The sequence below is a fragment of the Eschscholzia californica genome, unplaced genomic scaffold (assembly GCF_041429995.1).
Source record: "Eschscholzia californica isolate CP2 unplaced genomic scaffold, dmEscCali1.0.p SCAF_3, whole genome shotgun sequence".
Lineage (NCBI taxonomy): Eukaryota > Viridiplantae > Streptophyta > Magnoliopsida > Ranunculales > Papaveraceae > Eschscholzia > Eschscholzia californica.
Window position 1 is genome coordinate 34,654,870 of NW_028238420.1, and position 9,092 is coordinate 34,663,961.

The 9,092-nt window shown below is 36.0% G+C and overlaps 1 protein-coding gene across 2 annotated transcripts; it reads left to right on the forward strand.

Annotated features, from left to right (window-relative positions):
• Positions 1 to 4,549: 4,549 nt before the first annotated feature.
• Positions 4,550 to 8,865, forward strand: LOC147549775 (uncharacterized). 2 transcript variants are annotated; one of them, XM_086670405.1, is made up of 10 exons: positions 4,550 to 4,572; positions 5,042 to 5,074; positions 5,544 to 5,648; positions 5,719 to 5,788; positions 5,877 to 5,967; positions 6,068 to 6,129; positions 7,266 to 7,525; positions 7,619 to 7,652; positions 7,741 to 7,860; positions 8,433 to 8,865. In XM_086670405.1, the coding sequence occupies exons 3-10, from the start codon at positions 5,601 to 5,603 to the stop codon at positions 8,621 to 8,623; spliced, it is 876 nt and encodes a 291-aa protein (XP_086526531.1). In that variant the 5' UTR covers positions 4,550 to 4,572; positions 5,042 to 5,074; positions 5,544 to 5,600; the 3' UTR covers positions 8,624 to 8,865. The 2 variants fall into 2 exon arrangements, with proteins under 2 accessions (XP_086526531.1, XP_086526532.1); XM_086670406.1 differs by lacking the exon at positions 4,550 to 4,572 and having other exon boundaries at positions 4,952 to 5,074; positions 5,556 to 5,648.
• The last annotated feature ends 227 nt before the right edge of the window (positions 8,866 to 9,092 follow it).

The following is a 9,092-nucleotide window of genomic DNA, read 5'->3' on the forward strand; positions in this document are numbered from 1 at the left end:
TGAACACCCAATCTGACAGAGAGGACCTGCCCCTAAAGTTTCACTGACGCGGGCCTGCACCTTATTGATGCTTTGTTTTTGGGAGTTTTGCCCAAGCCCTCTATATTTACCTTCCCGATTCACAGGAAATAGTTCTCTTACATTACTAACTGTCCATTCTCCTCGTTAAAATGTTCAGGAAATAATCATATGCACTGGAAATATATTTACGTATAGGTAATAAATTTTGTGTACATTGATGATACTTAGGTACAGTGAAAAATTTACTTTGGTACTTGGGTCTAGGGTTGCTTTTCTAACGTCCCTCTTCCCCTTCGCTTTGGATGGTAATTGGCTGCTTTGAACAGTAAGTGAAGACCATTTATTGGTTAGTATATATTTAGCTTCCCCATTCACTGGAAATAGTTCTGTTACATTACTAACTGTCCATTCTACTCGCTAAAATGTTCAGGAAATAATCATATGCACTGGAAATATATTTATGTTTGTGAATATGTACATTGACTAAACTTGGCTACAGAGAAAAATTACCTTGGTACTTGGGTCTAAGGCTGCTTCACTAATTTTCCTCTTCCATTTCGCTTTGGATTGTAATTGTCTGCTTTCAACAGAGGCTTCTGTAAGTGAAGACCATTTTTTGATTAGTACATTTTTGGTTAGCACATATATACAAATGTGTATGAAACAAGACTCTTTACCTTAAATAGATTTATGTACCGGAGATAACTTTTATGTTACAGGAAATCTGTTTATGTACATGTGTACAACTTTGGTGGAGGGGAGAATATTTTTTTCTGGTGCAAAACTAGACATGAAGGATCCTCTACTACAATCAACATGCATTTTGGGTACAACATATGTACATGAAATAAATTTATGTACAAGCAAGACACTTGTGTATTGGAATAAAATTTGTGGACTCTATTTAAAGAAGAAATGTAGTGTCAAAATTTTCATGTAGGGTGCAACGTATTATGTACTGTAAAATATTGTAAAGAAAAGCAAGAGTTTCCTTCTCCTTTCTGGGGCTTGTTCCTCTTCCCCTCTGGTCTTGAAAATCATCCGCTTTTCTCTCTACCTTAGATCTGGTTGTCATTGGTTCTATGCTCGTCACACGTTTAGCCGTCTTTTGTGGCGTCTTATGGTGTACCATTTGCATCAAGGAGAGGCAGAAACAGATACCATTTTTAACCGAAACTCAAAAACCTTATCAAAAAACCGAAACTCAAAAACAAACTCAAGGAAAGGCGAAACTCAGAAACCCTATCATCAAAAGACTTTTTTTCGATTAGGAAAAAAAAAGAACAGGATGTTAAAGATCTAATTGGATACTCACTGTTCCAAGTGAAGAGGATGTTGAAAAAAACAAGAGGATGATGTTCGATTTTAGCTTCCTTTCGTTTGGGAGTAAGTTGTTTTGCCTTATTATCACTTTGAAGGAGATCTGGGAAGAAGAAATTTTTTGGAAGAAGAAAGTTTCTTGGCAAGAAATTTTTTAGGAACAAGAAAGTTGTTTTGTTCCTTTTCTCCCCTAATAATAGCAGTAAACAGATTTCTGGAAAGAAAAAAGGTTTTTGGAGAGAGAAAGAAAAAGAGGAAGGCGTGGGTTTTGAATTGATGGGATGGGACTGTTGAGTGTTAAACTGGACAGGCGTCAGAAATTTGTCGCGATTTTTTTCGTTAGTGTTTTCGTTATTTATCGAAAAAGCTATGTCATTTTCGTCATTTAAACACCGAATCTGACAAAGAGGACCTGCCACTAAAATATTCACTGACGTGGGTATGCATCTTATTGCTGCTTTCTTTTTGGGCGTTTTGCCCAACCCCTCCCCTCATTAATACTCCCTTTCAACTATTTTCCATATTTTTTTGACTTATATATAAAACATTACAAAGATAAAATGAGCAGTGCCACTTACATATGTGTTGAGAGGGCAAGTCATCATGATCATTTATTCCTAAAAATAAAAATAAACAAGGCAACATTGAATCAAAAACCTTAAATATCAACTAACTGCTTAAGAAAGAAAATCAATCAGGGAGATGCTAGAGTGCCCAGTTTTTGGGCATTTTAATGTCCAGCTGATGTGGAATCACTAAAAGACAAGGTTTTTTCAGAGTTTGACTATGGTGGGGACCGCTTTTGTTTCTAAATGAGGAAATATGTCACCTTCTAAGTACCAATTTCTAAGTCACTCTATCATTTCCCAATCATACAAAGGTATAATTTACACACAGGAACATCTCCATTCCCATCCTGTTAGAAAAGAGAACCCAGTACTATTACTTAGAAGAATTATTATTAGTGTATCAAAAAAGAAAGGAAGATGTTGAAGTAGATCTGATACTGCACATATCTCTGATTAGTACTAAAGTAGAATTACTAACCACCTTTTTGAAGATCTGTTGATGATAACTCAGAAAATTTATGAATGAAATCTAGTTTATTTTCCAAAAAATAAAAGAAAAGAGAAGGAAAGAAGGAAAGAAGAGAAGTTAGTTGAGGACTACCTGATGTTTAATGTCGATGATCTTCTTGAGATGTTGGAGAAGTTTTGGGGAAAACATTTGAACTTTAGGTGGCAGAAGAAAAATCGGTTAGATTTAGTGAAAGTAAGAAATATACTGTATGAGAAAATGGGAGGAGGAAGTGGGATGTTTATTGAATATAGGTTGTTGAGCTTCTTTACATGTTCGGGTTCCAATGAAGCAGCTTGTGCGGGGTCAAAGAAAGAAGCGGGATATTTAATGAAGAAAGTAAAAGGGAGGTGAATGGGTGCGTCTATAGGCGCCTCCCAAAACTACTATAGGGGCCTCCCCTCTGTAGGCGCCTCCCTAACCGACTATAGGGGCCTCCCGAGCACCTCCCTCTTCTCCTCCTCTTCTTTGTTTTTCTCGTCATCTCTCTCTACTTTCAATCTGAAAATTAATCCCAAATTTGAAAATCAACCAACTAAAACTCATTCATCTTCAAAAAGATTTAACACAAAAGATTAAACACAAAACGATAATCCATTTTCTATCTCCTTTGGTTTCTTTCTCTCTCTACTTCCTCTCTCTATCTAAAACCATCTTAAACACAAAACTGAACCCTAGATTGACCATCCAATTTCGAAAATTTGGTGAAAAAAACCCTAGATATGTTGTCCAATTTCAAAAATGTGAAGATTTAAAACAAAATTTAAAAATAAATCCATTAATCTATAAAAAAGATCAAACCAACAATAAGAAATAACCAAATATCTATATTTGAAAGTGTAAAAAAAAATGTGGATTTTGATTGATCTTAACCTAAACTGATTGGTGATGAATCAAAATGCTTTTTGATATTAGAAACAAGTTTTTGAAAGTTGACGACTGTCGGACTCTCCAGTCCGATTTGTTTCGGGCTGGGCCAGTCCGAGACAAAGTTGTGGGCCTCGGACTGGTCTGCCCGAATGGGGGGCGCCTATAGGTGTCGGGTGTTGACTGCTGGTCAAACAGCTACGGGAGGCCCCTATAGCAATTCGGGGAGGCGCCTATAGAGGCGCCCTTACAAAATTTAAAATCTGTCTACTACCAAGTGTACTGGTTCTTGTAACAAAAAAAAAAGTGTATTGGTTGGATGCTCCAAACTATTGAAAAATTCCAAGTTCCATTCTCATTTGTAACAAAAAAAAAAAAAATCGTTCTCCTAAGAAATTTAGTAGGATCAGGGTCATCTCCTAAGGAATTGTTCAGAAAAAAAAATTATAGTATGATAACAGAGAAGTTGATTTTGACTGTGTGTTTGCGTCTCTCTCTCTTGTAACTGAATTTTTTCTTATCTTTGCCTCTTTACTTAAAAAAATCTCTTTCTTTTTCTCATTCTCATTGTTCCGACGAACGAGCGAATCCCTTTAAACATAGTTCTCTTCGTCTTCAATGAAGGGGATAGGACTGCATGTGTGCGTGATCGAGTTCAACGAAATTGAGCATGGCTTACTTCGTAGAAATTGACCACTAGTTGTTTCATGGCCACTTCATAAACTAGCCTGTGATCAATCGATCACAAAGTATCTCGTGGTTAGCCAACCTTCCTCAACAATTCTGATCAAAGAAGAATGGGCTTTCCCGTTGCGGACAGTAAGACTAAGAGGAGATGGTGAGGAGATATAAAGAGAGAGAGAAAAAAATGGTGGTAGTGAAGATGAATTGCAGTTAATTTTTTTAGGTGAAAAAAGTGTAGCCTTCGCCATCTGAATTGGCTAACTTCAGTTGATAAAGTCTTTACGCCCCGATGGAAAATGGATTCCCAAATCACCCACCATTTGTTAAAGGAGTCAAATCCATTACACATCATTTTGAGGGGGTAAACTAAAAACATAAATTAGACACAGGGGGTAAAGTAAAGTCTTTATGCCCCGATCAAAATTGGATTCCCTAAATCATCTACCATTAGTTAAAGGGGTGAACTTTATTACACATCATTTTGAGGGGGTAAAGTAAAAATAGAAATTAGACACAATGGGTATAAGTAAAATCCCCCCTCACTCTCATTCTCCCTCTGTTTTTTTTTGAACACTCCCTCTCACTCTCTTGAATAGCTCGCAGGTTCGTTCTCTTTCCTCTCTTTTTCTGCTTTTCTCTTCTCCATTAGGGGTAGGGCTTCAAATTCGTTTTAGGGTTTCGATTTGGACAACTGAGTTTTATTTATCATTTCCGGTTCTCATTGGCATCCATGGGAAATGTACAAGTTCCCCAATCTGAACTGAGTTCTCAATTTAGGGTTTAACACCCATGGACCCCAATGAAATTTAGAAGTTTTTTTTTTTTTTTTTGAAGTTTCTCACTTTTAGTTTTATCACTCCAACCAAGGGTTGTTGGCAAATTTAAAAGTTTCTCACATTTAGGTTTATCATTTCTGATTTTGTGATTAATTTTGAGTATTTGGTGATGAATCTGTTAAGATTCTATATTATTAAGTTAAATCAGATATCCCGCTAAGGGTTTCGACACATCTTTCATAAACCATTAAACCCCTCTGATATCGACTGAAAGGAAAGTTTTCAAAATTTTGCAGGGTTCATGCCATTGGCTCACCACATTCTTTTAGGTAAGACCTCTTATTTGTGAAGTCCCTTATGTTTTCTGCATTTAGCAAACAATTTTCTCTATAGACTGCAGTTTGCATAAAGAATAAAGGAACGCCATCGTATAAATATTGAAGTTTCTCCATAATTTTGTTAGTGAAGGCAAAAATGAATTAAGTAATTGAGACAGTCGAGCGTATAGTTTGTGGTGGTTTTGCGCAAGAAGAAATGAAAAATTTCGAGAAAACCAAGTTTAAAGCAATTATGAATTCTTTTTCGTAATGAAAACTTTATTTTTTCCTATTTCTAATCTTGGATTTAGAATGTTATTAATAGTTTATGGTGTTTTCAGTTATTACCTGCAACAAAACATTCTTTTTTGATTAGTTAAGCTTAGGGCTCAAACACTTTCACAAATCACAGATACAAGACCATCTTTTAGCCCTAGGGTTAACATCTCTCTCACTCTTGAAACCCTAATCAGTTATTCAGTTTCATTTTTAGGGTTCCCGTGTCGGATACGCTCATTCTGAAAAATTCTGATATAAAATGGAAGTACTCTACTCCAAACTATACGATAAGTACACTAAATTGAAGGTATTTTACAAATTTACTCTATTACTACTTTTTCGCTTAATTTCTGACTAATTTTTGTTTTTGAGTTTAGACGAGAAAGAATACAGAGTCAGATGGATTCAATCATGATCAAGAAGAGAAATTTATTAATTACGTCTCAAGTACGTTCTTTTGATATTCTTTTCTATTAGGGTTATGAATTTTTTAATTACACTAGCACTAAATGTCGTACTGGATGCATCATTGCAGCTGCGGAAGAGTTGATTGAACATTTGAAAAGTGAAAATGATGAGCTTCATGGGAAGATACATGATTTAACAGACGAAGTGGCTTCAATTAGGCATGTTGTTACTTCATCTTCATTTTCCATTAATTAGGGTTCTTAAGATTTTAAAGTACTAATTATTAACTAATTTTTATCATATTTTATCTGGTTGTAGATCTGAGAAGGAGGGAATATTGATTCAGTACGAAAAACTTTTGAATGAAGAGACTGAAAAGAGTAAGAAATTATTGCATTTTCTGTAAGACTGTGAATATGGTAGGCGTAGTATCGAAATTTCTTTTACCCAATTGTCAATTACGACATTAGATTACACTTCATGTAATATTATGTAGTTTATGATGGCATATAGCTGTTACTATGCCTAGGAGGAACGAAATTGTATTGTCGTTTATGATTTATGAATGTAAGAATTGATACTCGAGCCATTGCAACTCGCCGTCACCATAAGAAAATATATACAATGCACACATTCAATATGAAGAGCACTAGAGAAGACTTTTTTTTGAGGGGTCAAAGCCTTCGGGACTGAATTCCATTTCCACACGTTTTCTTACATCTGTTGAGGCGTAAATCTCCAACTTTACTAAATCTTGGCAATTAAATATGTTGGATCTCTAGTATGTTAGTGATATGTATTTATGCAAACAAGGTGCTTTTAATAAACCTATTTGCCTTTCTGAATTCTGATTTTATGAATGAGTTGGTTCTCTTTTGTTGTATTAATATATAAGAGTATTACTACTTATGGGAGTATTCTTCTAGTTTACACTAGCATCTGCAATGACGTCTGTTTGTGCCTTAAATTTAACATATCATGTGAGCTTACTTAGTTGAGGAATGTGGGAGAACTTTAAGAGTTAGATGTCTGAGAAAATATTGCCTTCTATATTACACATGGAGGTAACATAGATACTCGTTCTAAGAGAGATGTATTAGTTGTGGAGAAGAAAGGAGAAATAGATAGGATGAGGGTATATTGTAGTTACGGGGTCTTACATTTTGCCACGCCACATGTTGATGGGACTTGAGAGAATAGAAAATGGTTACACCTTGTGCTTTGATATAGATACGATAGTATCAAGTTGATAAAGTTGGTGAGTATTGATACCATAGACTATTCGATTGCCTGCTTTCAAGCTTGTAATTCTGGGTCCACCCGTAGTAATTTATAATTAGGAGAAGGAGCGAGGTTAGGCGGTGGAGTGGAGCGAGCCATTGAGTAATTGTCATTTCTTTTGAAGCTAATGCTTCATGCAGCACATGCTGGATTCTAGAAGGCTAAAATCTACTATTTTTTTTTTCATTTAACTAATTTCTTCTTCTATGTCTAATGTGGCTCAAATATTTTGCAGCAAAAGAGCTTACCGAAGAAGTTGAGAGGCTTCGTAAACTTCAAGAAGAAAAGATTTCTTACAACAGCGCAGATGGAAGTAATGAGAATGCACAACTAAACTCCAGAAGAAAACGGCGGATTAGTCAAGCTGAAGCTCAAATAGATGAAGAAAGACCTACTTCATCTGCAAGTGTTCCGGTGGAGCATTCTAAAGTACCAGAAACCGAAAGAGATTTGTGCAGATCTCCATTGACTAACATTGATCAAAACAATCAGAAGGTACATTCAATAAGATCTAATCTGGTTATCGGTTCTAGCACAGTTTCATTTGTTATTACTATCTATTTAAACCTTAGAGATGTAATTTTTCAGGGAAACTGTTGTGCCAGAAACATCCCCAGTTCAGGTAATATATTTGATTTAGGAATATCAAATTGCTATCATCCTAAACAACACCAACTCTTTTAACATGTTTGTCTGATCGCATTTTCTAGGAAACTCGACGAATCCAAACTGTGTGTTTCAAACTCTAGTGGAGTTTCTAGTTGGCATGAAATTCGGCGTAGTTACTAAAACTGAAGGATTATGTCTTTCAGTGTTTCATCAATCAAGTGGTAATTGCAGAACCCTACTTTAGTCTTATTTTGAATTATGACATTTTTTCTTAAGAGGACCAATATCTTGGTCCTCACAAATGGTGAGAACTACAGGTATTACCTTAATGTAACCAATCAACAACAGGTTCTGTAGTTTGTACAACAAGCACCAACCGAGTACACATTTTTTATTCGGTTTGTACAACAAGCACCAACCAGTTTAAATGTTGCAGCTATTGTATCCCGAAAACCATGGAAACTTTGGCTAAAATATTTGTCAAGTTCCCAAGCTGTGAGAGGGATTGGTTAATATTCCCTGCTTCTTTCAAACGTTCTCCTGCAGCACCTGAAAACTTCTGTCTTTCCGATCCCGCAAGATCAACGAGATTCGTTCTGCTGGTCTTGAAACTGCTTAAACTCTCTGCCGTACTCTTACACCGCGACTCTCTTTGAATTTTTGCCATAATCTCAATTTTACTTACGCAATTCGACCTTATATAAATCCAATTTTTACAACTTTGGTGTACTTCTCTTGAAACTTCTGTGTTCTAAAGAACTAAGATCTAAATCTACCATATGGGTAAATGCAGGTTATTCATTCAGTCTAACATGGCTTAGTAAAGCAGACAAGGAACCAACAGAGCTACTTTACCATGTACTAACCCTAGGGACTTTTGAAAGAATTGCTCCAAATTGGATGAGGGAAGATCTGGTTTTCAGCACTAGTATGTGCCCTATCTTCTTCAAGAGGTTATCGCTAGTTATCGGATTGCATTTCTAATGCTTTTATGTCTATGTGTATTGGTTTCCTTCTATTATTTTTTTATGTAGCTAGAAGATTCGGAAAAAAGAAAAACATAGTGTTTTGTGTGTTGATTAGTTCTACCTAAGAACTCGAATGCTGAATTCTTCATTTGGGTGTTGGAATGTAATACTCGTTAGCGTCTGAAACATGTGTTCGTTGGGAACGTAATAATGTAACCACCTAAGTTACCCTTCGTAAGATTTAAATCATTTCATGTATTTACACTTTCAGTTTTGATCAATTGGCCCTCAAAACTAACTGTCCCCCAGCGGCCCAGTGTGTTTGACGCTAAGGTAATGGATATCTCTCTCACGAAAGTATGGAGATATAACGTTTTAATGACCGCCATTCAGAGAAGGGATGAGTGAAGATAAAGTACACGAAGAGAGGGGGTCGACTTCCATGTCTGCACATGAATTCCAACAAGGGGTCGATCAATCTCTGC